At 47.8% G+C, this 18,249-nt stretch overlaps 2 protein-coding genes across 2 annotated transcripts; one reads left to right on the top strand and one right to left on the bottom strand.

Annotated features, from left to right (window-relative positions):
• Nucleotides 1-1,318: 1,318 nt before the first annotated feature.
• Nucleotides 1,319-2,725, bottom strand: LOC127768365 (histone H1-like). The gene is made up of 2 exons (XM_052293924.1): nt 2,427-2,725; nt 1,319-2,347 (listed from the first exon to the last, which is right to left on the bottom strand). Exons 1-2 carry the CDS (start codon nt 2,601-2,603, stop codon nt 1,643-1,645), a joined length of 882 nt encoding a protein of 293 aa, XP_052149884.1. The 5' UTR covers nt 2,604-2,725; the 3' UTR covers nt 1,319-1,642.
• Nucleotides 2,726-13,841: 11,116 nt separating this feature from the next.
• On the top strand, nt 13,842-16,341 carry LOC127768317 (40S ribosomal protein S15-like). The gene is made up of 4 exons (XM_052293874.1): nt 13,842-13,989; nt 14,097-14,251; nt 14,336-14,393; nt 15,915-16,341. The coding sequence occupies exons 1-4, from the start codon at nt 13,987-13,989 to the stop codon at nt 16,161-16,163; spliced, it is 465 nt and encodes a 154-aa protein (XP_052149834.1). The 5' UTR covers nt 13,842-13,986; the 3' UTR covers nt 16,164-16,341.
• Nucleotides 16,342-18,249: the final 1,908 nt, after the last annotated feature.

Here is an 18,249-nt window from a genome sequence, read left to right as displayed (position 1 = left end):
CATGTAGATATACACTGGCTACTGGCATGAGATAACAAAAAGGTTACTGCTACGAAAGATGCAGTCACATGAAATATACAGGTACGGCAGGAGTGTGGTAGAGAGAGAGAGAGAGAAATCTAACCATGCAAAAATAATTAATAAATGCCAAAAAAATATCACTTACTAGTCCACATCCTTACCATTTGCAAAAAAAACAAAACGAAAATAAACAGGTATAAGGCTCTGTTATTATCCCATCTTTCCTAACCCACTTCCCGCGTTTTCTGTGCGCACATTTTTCAAACCGTTAAACGGTGTATTTTTTGCAAAAGTTTTTTTATATGAAAGTTACTTTAAAAAATCATATTAATCTATTTTTTAAGTATTTTTGCTAATACTTAATTAATCTCACTACAATCGTGTGTTTTGTTTTCCGTGTCGGGAGGCATAGCCTAAAAATCGCTATGAAACAAACAAGCCTGTGAATGCCAACATGGGATTGAACGAACACGCACGCAAACGGCTTGTTTTGGTTAACGGAACAAGCAAGTTTCTGTGTGCCAGCCAAAAGGCCACACCGTTGATCCTCCTAGGCCAAGCCAGACAGCGGGAGAGAGTAGCAGAGAAGGTCACAGAGAGCAGCATTGCAATTGCAAGTTTCACAAGTTGCAAGAGAGAAAGCAAAGGACAGAGAAAGTAGCAGAAGCCCGGAAGAGGGTCAAAAGTGAAAAAAAAAATTTCAAACCAAACGGAGCGCGCATCCAAATAGTTCCAGGTCACTGGACACTGGCGGTTATGTACAGCGAATCTTACTTTCCGACCCCTACATTTCCGGACAATTTTTCAAAAATCGAGGCGGCCTCCCGCGGCGTCCATGGCATCCACGTGTGTCCGTTAGGACGAGACTGCCACGCGTCCAACGAAACGGCTGGCCACGTATGCTACCTGTCAGGCAGCCCAGCCCACAAGCGTCTCTCTCTCTTCTCGAAGTTTCAAATTTGCCCGGGCTTTTTGAAGTTTCAAAGCCCGATAACACTAGGAAGGCCCATAAACCAAATGGATAAGCGAAATTAGTGGGGCCTAATATCAGTTCGGATACTTGCATTGATTGAATATTCAAATTTGACAACAGATACATCCAGATATAAGACCGAATATATTTTTTTACAGCTCATAAAGTGAACAATAGTTCGGTACCACACGCGACCTGAAATTTGGATCGGTGCAATAACATGCTTGTTTTGAACCCTAATCACACGCCAAGTCACAAATCCTATATTTCATTTCAATTTCCAGATCTGAAAATTCAGAGGAATACAGGGTGTGGTCAAGCCAATACAGTAAGTAAAATTACTCCATAATTAATTACTTAGCTAAAGTGATTTCGACAAATATCACAAGATTGTTACCACAATAAAAACTCCACCAATCTACTCAGAAATACATTGCCCTAAAAACAAACTGTCTCGTCGTCGTCGTCATCATCGTCGCGCACCACCACCTGGGTACGAAATGACCAGTGTACCCCCGCCGCGATATCAAATTTACAAGCTAGTACCCCTGACCCCTCCTCGCAACTAACAACAAAGAGAAGAGAAAAAAAAACAGCTAAGAAAACAACCATGAAGCCCTAGATTGCTCGCTCGCCGGAGAGAGAGCTCTACTTCTTCGCCTTCCGGGCGGGCACCTTCCTCGCCGGAGCGGCCGCCTTCTTCGCCGGCGCGGCCTTCTTGGCGGGCGCCTTCTTCGCCGCGGCGGCGGGCTTCTTGGCCGCCGGCGCCGCCTTCTTGCTGGGCGTGTCCTTGGCTGACGTCTTCGCCGCCTTCGCCGGCCTCCGGGCGGGAGCCGAGGTCGCCTTCGTCTTCGTCACGGCTGCCGCCTTCGGCTTGGGAGCCGCCTTGGCTTTCGGCTTCGCGGCCGGCTTGGCTTTAGCCTTGGGGGCAGCCTTGGGCTTGGCGGCTGGCTTAGCCGGAGACTTGGGCTTAGCCGCCGCCTTCGGCTTCGCGGCTGGCTTGGCAGCCGCCTTAGGCTTCGCGGCGGCCTTGGACTTGGCTGGAGCCTTGGCCTTCGGCTTGGCAGCCGCCTTGGGCTTAGCTGCGGCCTTCGGCTTCGGCTTCGGCTTTGCGGCGGCGGCGGGCTTCGCCTTGGGCTTGGCCGCGGCCGGGGCGCGCGTCGGCGGCAACTTGTAGGAGTTCTTGACCTTGGTGAGCTTGCCGGCGGCGACGAGCTTCTTGATCTGGACGAGCAGCTGCTTGCGGAAGTTGGATGGCAGGTGGTCCTTGTGCTTGTCCTCGAGGAACTTGCCGATCGCGTACTGGCTCGACCCGGTCCTCTCCTTCAGCGTCGCGATCGCCTCCGAGATCATCTGCACGAGCACCGACCAACCACCACGTCAGATCCAGCCACACAACACACAGCAACAGCAGCAACGAATCAAAGCTTACCTCGGCGTACGGCGGGTGGGTGGCGGTGGAGCGAGCCTTCCTCGGCGCGGCGGCCTTCTTGGCCTTGGCCTCCTTCGCCGGCTTGGAGTCCCCGGCGGTGGCCGTGGTCTCCGGCGCGGCGGCCGCAGCCTCCTCCGCCGCCACCTCGGGCTCAGTCGCTGCCACGTCGGTCGCCATCAATGCACTGACTACTGCCGCTATCCGAAGCTTCGGAGCGCGCGTGAGGCTCGCCGGAGTTGAGAGAGAGAGCTTGTCGGAGCAGCTGCTCGCCGGTGGGTGGGTGAGGAGGTCGGGGCGGAGGAATCGGTGGTTATATAGTGGGATGCCTCGCGATGACGGGGAGACGCCAACGCCGCGCTCTGATTGGCCGAGACGGCCTCCCCACGGATCGCCACCCCACGCACCCCACATTGAATCTCAGCCGTCCGATCCGAACCCATCCAACGGTCGTGTGCGCCCCTCATCCCGTGCCACGGATTGCTGCCCCCCTCAAGTTGGATTGGCCGCCCGGCCTCATCCCCACCCATCCAGAAGTGTGCTTCTCCTCCGGATTTGCACCCGATTTTCTCCGAATTGGATCGACCAATTTGAATGGGTTTTTTTCCAGATTGTAGGCACGGAGCATGGCTTTCAAACGAGTGTAAATTTGTTCGATTTGGTTGGGTATTCTGGGAGATATTGATCGGCAAAGCCGGACTGGTCTGGGCGGCGGATTTGTGTGAGTTTGGAGGGGATTTCCGGCCGGCGAGCGGTGGTGCTCCGGCGAACATTCCGGCTAGCCGGCGTCAAGATGTAGCAGGCTAGCAGGGGAATCCGGCGAGCCTGGAACCTCGCCGATCCGCCGCCGTTTCGATGGTCTACGGCCGGATTGAACGCGGCGCAACTGACACACCCTCGGAGCACTCTCGCCGCCGGTGTGCGAGTTCGCCCCGGGTTTGGCCCCCGCGGCGGCGCGGCCGCCGGCCGTCTCGCCGGAGAAATGGCCTCCGCCGGTGGCTCCGGTCATCTCGGCGGCGACCCTGCAGCTGCATTTACATTAGCACGTCGGAAACCGGATTAATCTGCACGGGAGTAATCAAAAGCTCGTTGCTGCCGTTGGGGAAAGCATAGCTGCCTACCAGGTGATACGAGTTTGCCTGTTCTTCATGTATCCAAATTTTGCTCATATTTATCCGTCGGTTTCTCACCGCAGTTTGAATTCTGCGTCGGATTCGTGATGGAATTACGAGTTGGTTTGAACTTTTTGAGAGATTTCGTTACTGTCCTGACGAATCGATTTGCGCAGGAAGAGGTCAAAGTAGGCACAAGGTGCAGTACTCCTCTTATGTGTTGGCATGAGCTGGTCAAATTGGAATTCCAACACATAGAACGCCTAACGAATTGTAAACTTTTGCTTCAAAATGAAATCAAACCGATGTTTCCAACGTGTCAAAGATGGACATCAAGTTCAGAAAAAACTCAAACCTGTTCGAAACTTGTTTGTCTACCGAACCCAGCATCGGTTAGCTGCATGGTCTCGGTTCATCGTGGGTCTGGGCGACCAAGAACTGGACACGCATATGGATAGACTCATTTCTTGGCGTTTTCAAAACCAAATAAACCTTATCTTGATCTGCAGATTCGAGTTGGTTAAATCAGATTTGGATCAAGATCGATGAACAGATATACAGCAAGATGGTATTAGGGCAATACAGGTGTACCATCAGCTCACCCGTATGATATGCTGTGGTTTAATTCACGAAACCTATGGTTGGCCATCTGACTATCGCCATGGTGCTAAATATGAATTTCACTCGCTGATATGATGGAATTCAAGGATGAATTATTTCGAATTGTGAATTTAGTGTTGTACTGCACGGGATATGAATTGGCTGCTAGCGAGGACAGCACTAAACATGAGGTTGACCGCGTTCCAAACCACCCTAGCTTTTCTACCTGGGCACCCTCACTTCGTCGTGTTTCTCCCGAACTTAAACCCATTTTTAGCATCTCAAATCCATCGCCCAAACAGCAGCAACTGAACTGCACACACAAACATGTCTGTCCTAAAATCTGTGATACAAATATGCCCAAAATTCGGCTGCAATTACGGCCAAATCAGCTCAAACTGATGCTACTGCACGCGCAAATTAACAATCTCGTTTTGCGACGAGAAAGTTAAATTATCACCAATCTGAGCGAGAAAATTCGCATCTTTAAACCGGAAAAGGTCGTGTTTTCGTCGCAGGAAAATTTTTGCAACCGTGACAGTGGGATATAGCCGATAGCATCACCTGCAGTGAAGGCGAGTGGCTGTGAGCAAAAGAAGAACTACTCCTTTATTATTATCTCTCAGGTTTATATATGCATCATCTACAGAGCATGGGATATTTCTCTCCTTCTTTTTTCTGCTCCTGTTGGTCATTATTAGACGATGACGAAGAGCAAAAGTACAGAGAGGCACTTGGTAATTAGTTAAAGATGCAGCATAATAAAGCCATAATTTAGCCTGTGATTGACGAGCTGCTGCTGGCTCCTTGCTGGAAAATCTATCTGAATACTATATTGCTGTTCCTTGTGAGGGTTAGTTTCTTTAAATTCTTCCTTATGGATTCGGAATTCAGTACCGAAATTAATTACTACACACTTGGTGAACCCCATCTGCACGTAAAAGGCTCCTGCACACGCGATGTCAAAGGGGCCATTTCGAAGCATGTCGCAGCGCTCGTGGTCGCGGATACTCATAATACATCGTTGCAATCTCCATTTTTTTTTTCTCTTCTTGTCGAGCAAAATGAGCAATTGAAGCTGCACGCTTCGATCGAAAGTTCTTTTTTTTTTTTTTTTGGAAGAGGCCGCTTTCAGTAACAGGGTCCAGCGACATCGAACGAACATGATGATTAAGCTATCTGTATCCTATGTTACCCATAAATGTAAATGTCCATTCAGCTTGCGACGTACTCCTATCTGGGATACACTTTGGTTTGTAACTTTTTTTTTTCGGGGGCTGGTTTGCATTGCATCTGATCGCGGCATTAGGGCAACTGCAGCAATGTGACTACGTGTTGCTTTTGGCAGGGAGAACGACATATATGTAGTACTACACCGTTTGCTCGGTTTGCTACCGGTCCATGTCGTGTTCATAGGACTGCTGCTAGCGTTGCTACCAATGGCACGATGACTGTACATATGTTGCGGTCGACACTTGACACGTGTCCGTAAACGGATTTTCTACGGTACAATCCTCTAACTTTCGACACGTGTCCGTGAACAGATTTTCTACAGTGCGAACCTCTAATTTTGAGCTGCCGATATGGACCATATATTTAATGGGCCTACATGTTAGTGACTCATGTTATCGCTTATATTATGTGTTTATGTGGCCTATATATGTTATGTCGTTATCGCTTGGTACTACAATCTTGGATGTGATTTTGGATATGCGGTTTACAATAGATTTATAAAAATTTTAAGGAGGCGGTAAATTCTCATATTCCTTTTTGCGCAACAGAGCTGATTATATTATATCAAGTAAAAGAGACTACAATAGCGTTATTACAAGAAAGAGATATCTGCCGAATCATCGTTTTTTAGCATGGTTGTTGCTACATTCGGATTCAGATAACTGTGGATACTATGGGGGTAGTAGCTCATTGCATGTAAGGGAGCTCACTAGGGCAACTTATTGCTTGGCCTCCATTTGCAGGCGGGTGAGATGGATCAGGTGGAAGAGATAAAGAGGACATCATGGCACTTGGATCTCTAGCGGGAGGTGACATGAAGCCCCTTGCAACATCGGACGACCTGGACACCATCATCCTCTTCTCGTATAGATGGCCCCTTCCATCGGCCATGACCTCAACGAGAGCCACCACGTGCTGTTTGGTTGGTATGGAAGAGAGAACAGAGAGGGATGGGAGAGATAAGTTCTTACTCCAATTACATAGCTGCCCTTTCATGGTTAGTACTTGAACCAACCTTCGTTTCTCACTAGGCAGTACCTCTTGGTACCGTTCTTTATGAACCGTCCGATCAAATCAAACGGATGGTTCAGATACATAGTGTACTGGTAGGTACTAGGAGGTATCAATGATGGTAAAATTCCTTCTGAAAGATACGGGCATTGTGGCAGTCGGCGAGGCGCGACACGAGCTGACGAGGCCAGATCTGGCGTTCCCTCACTTGGATATGTGCCTTCTCGTCCTGGTCGTTGCTGCTTGGTTAGAGCGGTGCGAAGGAGAGCATGGATGGCGGAGGCGACCAAGCCCACGCTTGGCTGTGGTTGTTGGTGACGACAGCGGAAGTGGTGGGAGGGCGACGGGTAGCGGCGACTGGCGAGGAGTCGGCAGCGGCACCCCTTCGACCGACAGCGGGGGTGGCGGAGGACGGAGGCGGCCTGAGCTTTGACGGCCAATCCTTGGCATGGAGAAGGTGGTTTAGGCGGAGGTAGTCCCACAGGCAGTGGCGACCTCCCCAAGACAGGCGGAAAGGATCTCCTTGGCGGTGGTGGCGGTGGCCTGTGCGCTGGCACAAGGTTCTTGGGGAGGAAGAGGCAGAGGTGGATCCCATTGGCAGTGGCAACCCTAAGGGCGGCGGAGGCATGGGATTCCTGGTGGAAGAGGTTGTCCTCAGCGACAGTGGTGGAGGACTGAGATTTCGGCAAAATATGTGGACTCTAGCAGAGGTGGCGGCCCTAGGGGCGATGGCAGGCTGGGAGTCTGGGAGGCAGAAGAGGATCCTGACGACAGTGACGGCCCTATGGGCAGCGGAGACCTAGCAATCTAATAAAGCGGAAGTGTATCCCGTCGACTCGCATCTCGTCAGGCTAGTTCTGATTGGATGATGACAAATGAAGATGGGCTATCCGGTGGCGCATGGCATCAGCTAACCCGAAACAGATGAAGATGGTACCAACTGTTCACAACGAAGATGCACTAGAGGCAGCAGCGTCTAGATGACTTCCACTCGTCAAATTTGGCCGTTTCATAAAAGTATGTCTGGAAACATGTGTTTGCCAGGGTTGTAATTTTTTCTCTTAGTTGTGTGTTCTCCTCTTGTTAAGGTATGAGTCTAAGTGCACTTGTATTATTATTTTTTTGGCCGAGTATATTCTTCATGGGTATAGAGACCGGATTAATGAGAATTCATTATCTAAAATAAAACAAGTAGAGGACTCTGAGGATCGGGGCTAGCACCCACGACCGCCAAGTGCATGGCATCTTCCTTGTGTGGAGTACTCCCTCCATACTCATAAAGGAAGTCGTTTAGGACAGCGACACGGTCTCCAAAACACAACTTTAACTTCTTGTTTCTATAAAAATATTTATTGAAAAGTGATATATGTATACTTTTATGAAAGTATTTTTCAAAACAAATCTATTCATATAATTTTTACATTTTCAAACTCAACAACTTGAGAGTTATTTATGATTTATATTCCCAAGGTTTGACTTAAACATTATCCTAAACGACTTCCTTTATGAGTACGGAGGGAGTATATGTGTATGCACCAATCTTAGTGCATTCGCGTGACATCTAACCCGGCCCATGGTGGACATCCATATGAGTGGATAAAAGACTTCACTCCTCTTCCTCCGCCACTCCATTACTGGCGTCGCCTGCCTTTCCCGTCGCCCATCCATCGCCAACCTCTAGGCCTCGATGTGTTGTGTTTTTCATGGGATAAATCGATAAACTTGTGTCGTGGTAGTGGACAAGGGTAGAATTAGGGCCCAACAGCACCGGATAGCTATGGAGCTTTTGCTTTGCTCCACCGGTGATGCTATAGGCAAATCCATGGGTTTCACAGGAAAACAAGCTAGCGCACAAGCTGGCATTAGCTTGGCAGATGATCGAGTCTGGACGCGTTGTGCCTAATGAGGCCCATTTTGGTTCATTCAACGGATGGTTCGACATCATGCAGTAACAGTGGCATCAATTGCGAGCACATCTTCTCTCGTGTGTGTTCTATATATAAACATTGCATATGTGAATAATCTTTGCATATACTTGTTATCCGTCGTCATGCTTCTCAGGCTTAGAAAAGTTCCTGGATCTGCTACTGACAATGGATAGGTGATAGCATCATCTTGGGGTTGGTCTTTCGTCTTTTAGAAAATTTCGATTATCCAAAACTGAAGACCAAATTACATTATAAAATAATCGAGATCAATCAATTCGGTCTCGGTTGTGACCAAATTAGTTGCATATGACAGTTTTAGGATACAAAGATTCACACGAATCACAGCTAAAACAAGCAGTTATGCACTGGATTTATATCCCAGGGCTGGACTGGACTAGACTAGAGTACATGTATAAATTGCATGAATCCATGGATGTAATCGTCGGTGACTCGTCGCGGTCAAACCGTCGGGCGTCGGGACGTACGGCAGCCGACAGGCAGAAGCAGCCCATCTCTAATAGAAATCAATCGCTAAATCAACCAGGACACTCTGGATGGTAGGCAATGGCAGATACCGAGAAATTTTGTTTGGTTAACCGAGGATGATGACCAAATAAAATTCGATTAGTCGAGACCTAACTTTTTAGACTCAATCTTTCCGAGGATGAAGGATGATGACCAAATAAAATTTGATTGGTCGGGACCTATTTTTTTAGACTTAATCTTTTCGGTTCGTTCTTTTGGTTTCAATCAATTTTGCCCCACCCCGTATCACCGGTGGAAGTTGAGTGGCTGTGCGCAAAAGAGAACTACTACACCTTTATCTCTCTCGGGTTATGTATGTATGTCATGCATGTACAGAGCATCTGGCATGGCCGCATGGGATTTTTTTTTTCCTCCTGCTAGTCTCCACCATATGAAGTAACGGATCCAGAAATAAATAGCAGTGGAGTCTGAACAAACTAGATAGAATTACAGTCCCTCCTCTCATCTACATATGGTAAAAAATTTTAGTGGGGTCTTCGTGGGGTCTCTCATAGTCTTCACGCCAGTAGTGGGGGCTCGAGACCCCGTCGCCCCCACGCTGGATCCGCCACTTCCATATCGTCTTCGTTGGTCATTATTAGACGTTGTTGACGAAAAACAAAGGGACAGAGACTCGGTTATAATTTGATTTAACATATATAATACCGTTATTTAGCATGTGATGAAGAACAACCACTACTACAGACAAGATTTTTTCATACGAGCATTTTGATTTTTTTCGTGCGGTTGTCCGGCCTGCTGCAGCCGGCTGTCTGTGAAAATCAGTATTTTCGCGCGCGGGTGGACCGACCGCACGGGATAATCGATTGTCCCGTGCGGTTGTGTTATACCGCCTGTACGGAACCAAAAAAAAAAGAGGAAAAAATGGCCTGGGCACCAGCGCCTCGCTGCTCCCCGCCGCGCTCGGCCGCTGCAGCGTCGCCAGCCAAGTCGCCGTCGTCCTCCTCCGCTTCGCCTTCCTCCTCGACCACCGTGACCAGCTTGGCACCGAGCGTGGCCATGCCGGACAGGAAAGACGCCACCGAGTCGGTGGAGCGTCTGGTGGTGGTGGTGGCCACAGGTTGGTGGAGAACATAGTTAGCGACAAGCGGGGTGGGAGCGTCGAGGAGCCCCAGGCCGCTGCTGTGCCCGGCCGCCGCCTCGCCCAGCCGCCACCTCAGCCTGGCCGCCTCGCCCATGCCGTCGCCGCGCCCGGCCACCGCCTCGCCCAGCTGCCGCCTCGCCCAGGGGAGGGGGAGGAGGAGGAGGTGGGGAAGCCGGCCGGTTGAGGGGTTGAGAAGAGGTTGAGAAGAGATAAGGTAGAGAGAGAGAGGTGGCCGATACCCCAGCGCCGGTTCCCATGCGGCCGATACCCCAGTGCCGGTTCCCTATTTTTCCGTGCGGTTCCACTTACGGACCATATGGAAACAAAAAGAGTGGGCGTCCAGGAAAATCAATCGTGTAATAGTGAACGGCTACCTCCTAATAGTTGAGAAATCTGTCAACTACCTCTTGTTATTTGTGAGGGTTGTTTCTTCCATTTAGATTCGACGTATTACGGAAACGGTTTTCTGGACGAGACCCCTTTAGATGGCATGTATATTATAATTAGTCACGTATATAAAGATCGACATCTATTATCGCATACGGCTTTTTAAGAGGCCCGTATGTAAAAATCGATTTTCGTAGACAAACCTCTCAGCGTACCCGTATAGAAAATGAGTCTATTTTCGCAGACGAATCTCTTAAGGACCCACCCAGAAGTCGAACTTACCTCCTTATTCCATTTCAATGTTTAAAAAATTTTCAAGTATCATCCTTATCTTCTTTCTATCTCTCTCTCACCTCCAGTCCTCTCCTTTCTCTCACTGGCCAACGGTGGCAGGCTTGGCTACCTCGAGCGCTCAGCGGCGGGCTCATAAACTGGCTTGTTAGTCTAAACAAAGAGAGTGTTATAGCCTGTTAATGATAGATTGTACCTTTGTTAAAAAAAAGGTTAGATTTGTTATACCTAGTTATGATGGGATAAACTTGTTTTCTTTTCTGACTTGACGCAACTGATGAAACGGTGACTTGTTTGCACAACTGCGATGCATCTGATAGCAAAAACCAGTGCCGCTTTCGCAGGGAGAACCACTAGCTGCGTCTTGCTCGGTTTGCTGCCGTGCATGTCGGGTTGGTTCATAGAACTGCTTGCTAGCCTGCTCTACCCATGGCCACATGTGTATCATGTATGTATCTTAGCCGTGTTGGTTGCTGCGTTTCTACGGCCTACATTTCTTACTTCTACAGCCTTGGATTGGATGTGATTGTGGATTTGTTGTTTACAGTCGATCACGCGATAGACTTGGAAAAGGACCGATCGAGTAAACTCTTCTCTCTTTTTTTGTTACCACAAAGTAAATTAATCGCGTTTTGGGGTAATAATACCGACTGCACTTTCTGCTATAAACAGAAGCACTTTCATTTGCTATAGTTTACCATCTCCTTCCCCTTCCGCCTCACCGGCACTACTAGAAAAAGCATTTTCCCTAACGTTGGGGGTCTTATTTTCGCAGTCGGATCTGACTTTTGGAGCCAAATAACCGCCTACAAAAATATAAATTGGGGTGATGTTCGCTGTCTGCCTACGAAAATCTATTTTCGCATGCGGACCACTTAAGCGGCGCCTACGAAAATGATTTTCGCAGGCGCACCTTATATGGTCCGCCTGCGAAAATGAGGAGCAATATTAATAGACTAGGCTGGAGTAGATTTTTTCTAACTCTCATTCTCTCCCTCACTTATCCTCTCCCTCACCTCTCTCTCCCTCAGATCCCTCTCCCTCACTCTCCTCTCCTCTCCTCTCTAGCGGTGCGGCGGGAACGGTGGCGCGGCGGGGACGGTGACTGCATGCGGCGGCGTGGCGGGGATGGCAAGGCGCGGCCGGCCGCGGCGGCTCTCCTCGCCCCCTCCCTCCCAGATCTGGCCGGAGGAGAGAGGGGGGGAGGCCAGCGGGGGCGACGGCGTGGCGGTGGTGGCGGCGGTGACGACGCGCACGGGGCGGCCGGCGGCGGCGGCGACGACTACGCGCGCGGGGCGGCGCGGCCGGCGGTGGCGGCTCCCCTGGCCCCCTCCCTCCCAGATCTGGCCGGAGGAGGGAGGGGGGAGGCCGGTGGCGGAGACGACGGCGTGGAGCGGCGGCGGCGACGACAACGGCTCCCCTCCCCTCCCCTCTCAGATCCGGCCGGGGAGGGGGGCGACGGCGTGGCGGCGGCGGCGAGCCGCGTGCGGCGATTTTTTTTTTGTTCGTTTTTTTGCATTTTCGCAGGCGTACCGTTGCCCCGACTGCGAAAATCTCGTTGTGTTGCAGGCGGACCTCCCTCCCGCCTACGAAAATTAGTTTTGGCCGCTTGGGAAAATTAGTTTTCTGGTAGTGCGGCTGCTGTTTAAACCAGTTGTCGTGCGTCCATACAACGGTAAGAACAATGTTGGCTAGGCTTCTTGGTGGATGTCTCAGTGGAGCCTGAGGTGGTGGTTGTCGAATTTTGGGTCTTCGTGCCTAGATCTAGTCGCATGGCAGCGCAAGTGGTTGCGTTGGTAGGCTTCTCGGCACTAAGGAGTGGACAGAGCAGTGCCCAGATTAGGTTGCAAGGGTACATGGACGATAACAAGGTTGTCCCGACATAGCAACATGCTCATCAGTGTTGGCCCCAGGGTTCCCTTACCGTTTTCGGCGTGGTTATCGGACCTCCGCGGCAAGGTGGTTATCGCGAAACCGCGCGGTAACCCCGAGAGATACCGTGGTTTTAAAAACTGAAAAGGTTACCGTGCATGGTAATCACACGGTTTTGTGTGGCTCCCTGATAGTGGTGAGCCTAGGGACAATGACTACCAATGGAGGTTCTACACCTAGATTTGACTGAGTGATGACGGGACAATATTGTCTTTACGGTGTGTTGGTGTGGACAATGATGGTGGTGGTACAGGTGATGGCCCTAGGAGCGGTGGCTACTAGTGGAAACTTTTCATCCAGATCTGAGTGTGTGACGGTGAGGGTGATGACTATTGTGGCGGTGCTTTTCGGCATGGTAGTGGCAATGACCCTAGGGGCAGTGGCTGCTAAATCGTCGGTTTATAGGCCTAAATCGAACCATGTGGATTAGGAGGTGGCTCTAGCTAGCACGACAATGACAAGCTTGGTGGCTGTGCTAGTGGCAACTGGAGAGGAAGGATCCAACCTAAAGTCAGACCCGACGCTCTTTTAATGAGCAAGACGAGGAGCGGACATAGGGCTTGTTGGAGGTGCTGGCAACGGTTAGAAAGCGATGCTGAATTTGAGACCTAAACAGGGTTTACAAAACCGCGCAGTTATCGCGATTACCATGCACGGTAATCTTTTCAATTTTTAAAACTACGGTATATCTCGTGGTTACCACGCCAAAAACGATAAGAGGAACCCTGAACCTAAGTGTCGTTGGATCGAAGGTGTTCATATCAGATACTATGTTCGTTCAATAGTAAGCGGCACCAAGGAGGGCCTCTTTTTCTCTCCTAGCATCCATTTCCACGCCATTCACATCCACGCCAGATTTGGAACGATGGGTCTACACATGAATTCTACCTGGACTGCACTGTTTCATATAAAAATCCACTTATCCATAATATACTATTTTGCATACATACCATAGTCAAGAGATTGAATCTGCTGGTATTGTGAAACCAGGGTCGCAACTTTCTTTTCTGCAAGTAACCGGATTGGATGTTAATCCATCCATTTACACAGTATTTTAAAGTACGGAATCTAGCTGACGCAACCGTCCAGTGCACAAAGCAAACCATGCAATTCGTCTTCTTTTTTCAAATAGAAAAGCAAAATGTCAACACAACGACGCTGACCACGAGCGGCAGCGTTCACTCTGGGCCCGAGTCTGCAGGCTTGCAGCGGAAGGCCTCATTACAGCGTCGAAATGGGCCAGGACAGGCCGGGCCGGAACACGTGGGCCTAGCCCACTCAAACAGCCCTTGACGCGCACCACCAACCACTATATAAGCTTCCGAGAGCTCTTCCCCCAAACCCTAACCGCCGCCGCCGCCGTCTCCTCCTCCTCATCCAAGCAGCTCGCGCCTCCGACCCCTCGCCTCGAGCTCCAGCTCTCCCCAACCCCTTCAACAATGGTGAGTCGCCGCCTCTCCCGCAACCCTAGCCGCGTGTCGGCGCATTCGCTCGTGATGCCTGACGCCGCGCGTGGTGGTGTTTTTTTTTTTTTGGGTGGTGGTGGTAGGCGGATGTCGAGGTCGAGGCGGAGGTGGCCGCGGCCGGAGCGCCGAAGAAGAGGACGTTCCGCAAGTACAGCTACCGCGGCGTGGACCTCGACGCGCTCCTCGACATGTCCACCGACGACCTCGTCCAGCTCTTCCCCGCGCGCGCCCGCAGAAGGTTGAATCGTCGCTGGAATGCTTGCAATTGTTTGTGGTTGGGTGGCTTTGATCTGATGTGTTGTGTGCCTTTTGGTTTCGATAGGTTCCAGAGGGGCCTGAAGAGGAAGCCCATGGCGCTCATCAAGAAGCTCCGCAAGGCGGTGAGTGTTGATATACTCATCAGTCATTTGTTCTGAGTTGATGGAAAATTTGTTAAAATGTGGAATCGATACAGATCTTATGTGTTAACTATTTATCTTGCTATTTTATATTTTGGGGATCTGTAACTTGATTGTGCGTCTCTTTAGATTTCGTACCGTAGTCTACTAACTGCCTGTCTTAATACTGCACTCGCTCAAAAGAATGCTGTGGTGGGTCGGCATTTAGGTTTTACAATTCAATGCAAATTTGCCTTTGGAAATGTAAGGCTGATTTGATGCAGTCTTTAGAGGTTGGAATTGTTATTTACCATAATGTATGCCTCTGGACTTGCTTTTAGCATTTAGCAATGAATAACTGATGCAGAACAACACTTTTTTTGGTTACATGTTTGATATATGATTTGTATATATTTATTATTCACTTTCTGTTAATGCGCTGACATTAATTTGTTTTGTGTATTTGCACTGGAAATGTTGAAACCTATAACATGGTTCATTCCAGTGCTTTAAATCTACCCGGAGCTTGTTTGTGGCAACTTAACATGTTGGCAGTAGTTTTGCCACAATTTTTAGTGTCTCAGTTTTATTATAGGTTATGCTGTGGTTATTTTTTTTGTTTTTAGTTTGTCAGTTGGAGGAACTCAGTATTTTTGTGTTACTTATTGTTTTCACATTAATTGTTCTGGCTTGTCTGCTTTATTTTTTTCCTGCACTCCACAAAGTCTGGTTTCTGATATTTTCTTAGTGAATTATTAATACCACCAAATCATGGGGTTTTAGGTTATTTGTCGCGGTGTACTCCCTCTGTTCTATATATTACAGGATGTGTTGGGTTTGTAGAAAAAAATAGCAATATTCCCAAAACAAAGCAAATATACTATAGACATGTTTTGGGAAATGGTGGACTTGATGAAACTAGTTTGGTGTTGTGGAAAACATGTTTCTATAAACTGTCAAATTTCAATCCAAAAAGTAATATGGAACGGAGGGAGTATTTATTACTGTTTCCTTGCTATTTGGGTCTCACATTTCCATGCTTGCTAGCTTAGTTAGTCTTTTTACCCTTTTGGTTCTGAAAAATGTTAGTTGGCGTGTCGTTATTCTATCAGGGCAGTAATTTTGAAGGTACTGTCTTCAGACTAGGTTTCTATGAAGCTGGAAGTTACTTTGTAGTGAGTTATGTAGGTGTGATGTATAAAGTCTATATAAGAACTGCTGCTTTTGTGGATATTTTTGCTAGAATGTGGTTCTTGGTGGTAGATTAAAAAATTTAGCTAACTCTGGTCTTTTTACTCTCTGGTTGGTTCAGCAAAGTATCTGGGTGAAGCTTGTATGAGTGTGGGGTATATTGAGTTCTATTAGTGCATTCTTTTTTTTTTTGTTTCCTCCAATCCTCTCTGCCTTTACTGGTTCTTTTATGCCATTTTTCAGACAATCATCTTGTCTTTATGTTCGCTTTGCACGCAAACTTAACTAGTAGGTTGCTAATCTTCTGTTCTCTTGTAAAATTCTTGCAAACAGAAAAAGGATGCACCTGCTGGTGAGAAGCCAGAGCCTGTGAGGACCCACCTCAGGAACATGATCATTGTGCCTGAGATGATTGGAAGCATCGTCGGTGTCTACAACGGCAAGACCTTCAACCAGGTTGAGATCAAGCCTGAGATGATTGGCCACTACCTCGCAGAGTTCTCCATCTCGTACAAGCCAGTCAAGCACGGTAGGCCTGGTATTGGTGCTACCCACTCCTCACGGTTTATCCCTCTCAAGTGAGAGATCATCTGCAGCTGTTTGCGCTTCCAGTATGTAGCTTGAGCTGTCGAACAAGGAACTCCAAAGTACTTTATTAATAGCGTGTCCACCGAGCAGCCACTTTTTGAACCTTGGTTAATCTGATGTTATTTCCCCAGATATTTTGAAGTTATATCCAAACATGTTATTTCTATTGCAATTATCATCCGTTGAACTGAACCAGTGTTCTGTCATCCCTGATGATGAGGTGTTAACCTACCTATGGCATGAACCAATGATTCTGGTGGTTAGAATTTACTTGAGGGCTTGGTTGGTAGGATTTCAACTGTTAAGTTTAATCTTGAAGTTGTGTTTGGAGTGCAGTTGTGGAGCTCTCTAAATCTAGAGCACCCCAGTCTACTTAACCCTTTTTTTTTTTTGGTGGAGCTGAAACCGTTTCTTTTGGTTGGGTTCCAGCTTCAGGACAGGTGGGGCTGGAGCTAGAGCTATGCCAATTCATTTTCTGAGAGCACTTCCTTTACTCCTTTTCTGTGAAACTGTGCCAACCATGCCCTTAGTAGCTTGTCCTGAAGATTGTTCTTGAGCTGTGAAAAACATGCCCTTATTAGCTTGTCCTGAAGATCGTGCTTGTTCGCTCTCGGATCTGCAACTGCAACGTACTGTAGGCCTAAGGGTTGCAAAAATTTATCAAGAACACTCAATTCTTGCACTGATACACTGGAAAACATGCTGAAACTTGGGTGTAAGCATAATATGAAGGCCCATTTCAAATTGTCCAAAGGCCATGATTGTTGCTATACCGTATACAGGCACAGTTTATATCCTGAGCAAGTTCATATCTGAGCAGTTCTCATCAAGGTAATCAAGGCATAAAATGTTGAGGGTAAAGCAACTAAGCTAAATAAAGAACATTAAGCACAGAACACATCAACTAATCATATTTCGAAGCCCATATGCTTCTCATCAAGGTAATCAAGGCATAAAAAGTCGAGGGTAAAGCAACTGAGCTAAATAAAGAACATTAAGGAACACATCAACTAATCATATTTCGAAGCCCATATGCACGTCGCATTAGCTCTGAACTTGTCTGATATATAAGTACTCCTATTTAACAAGGCTAGATTTAGATTTGTTCACCCTGGAAGAGATTTGAGCTCGCAGAAAATCAATCACATGAGCACGCACGAGTTCCAGTTAAACAAACAACTAAAATATAATTAAGCTTAATCCTAGCCGAAATAATTGTTTGGCCAGCTCGATCAGTCCTGCCAATTGATAAGCTAAGTTGCACGGGTGCACATGCTTAGCACCACTAATTATCGGCGCTCTTTGTGGGAGGTGCATTTAATGCCTTAATGACTTTGTTGATTTGATTTCCCTTCATGTGGTTTTGTCAGAGACTGATCGAGACAGATTAGCATCTCTGTCATCTGCTTTTTGTTTAACTGAATATATATGTTTCATCTGTGAAAACACCATGCCTGGATGGAATTAAATTGGATTTTGTCAATGTTTCCAGCTAGTTTCTCTTGTGGGTGTCATAAGCAGCTCCAGGTAGATCACCTCACATGATGAACCTAGTTGATCTAGGGTTGGAATTTAGCATGAGCAAGTGTTTAGTATCTTGATTTGGATATTAATCTAGCTATTTAGGGCCGGTTTGCGGCTGCAATGTGAATCACTTGTGTTTTTTTTTTTATAATCTATATGCTGTATAACCTGTATTGAAAAAAATATAGAAGTCTATTGGGCAAATTAGATTAAGGCTATCCAATGCTTGCCATGCAACCACCCAGCACCGTTGTATTATTCAGAATGCGATAGTATCCAGCTATCTACATTTATAATTCGGTTAAGGGTTAAGTTTCAAATAAATTTTGCAAGAATTTGACGAGAAACGGTTCGTTTTCTCTAGGAATCGGCAGAAAAACACATTTCTCAAAACACCGAAGTGTCAGTGTTATCGTGACTCATCAGTAACAAACAGATCACATGAATCGGTTGGTGGCAGAGTACAATAAGGGCCCAAGAAACGCGCTTAACCGCACGTTGATCTCTCAGAAACGAAATGCAATTAGCCACACTAATCATTGATGTTTGCATCTAG

The sequence above is a fragment of the Oryza glaberrima genome, chromosome 3, assembly GCF_000147395.1.
Source record: "Oryza glaberrima chromosome 3, OglaRS2, whole genome shotgun sequence".
Taxonomy (NCBI): Eukaryota; Viridiplantae; Streptophyta; class Magnoliopsida; order Poales; family Poaceae; genus Oryza; species Oryza glaberrima.
This window is presented reverse-complemented; position numbering and strand designations above follow the sequence as displayed.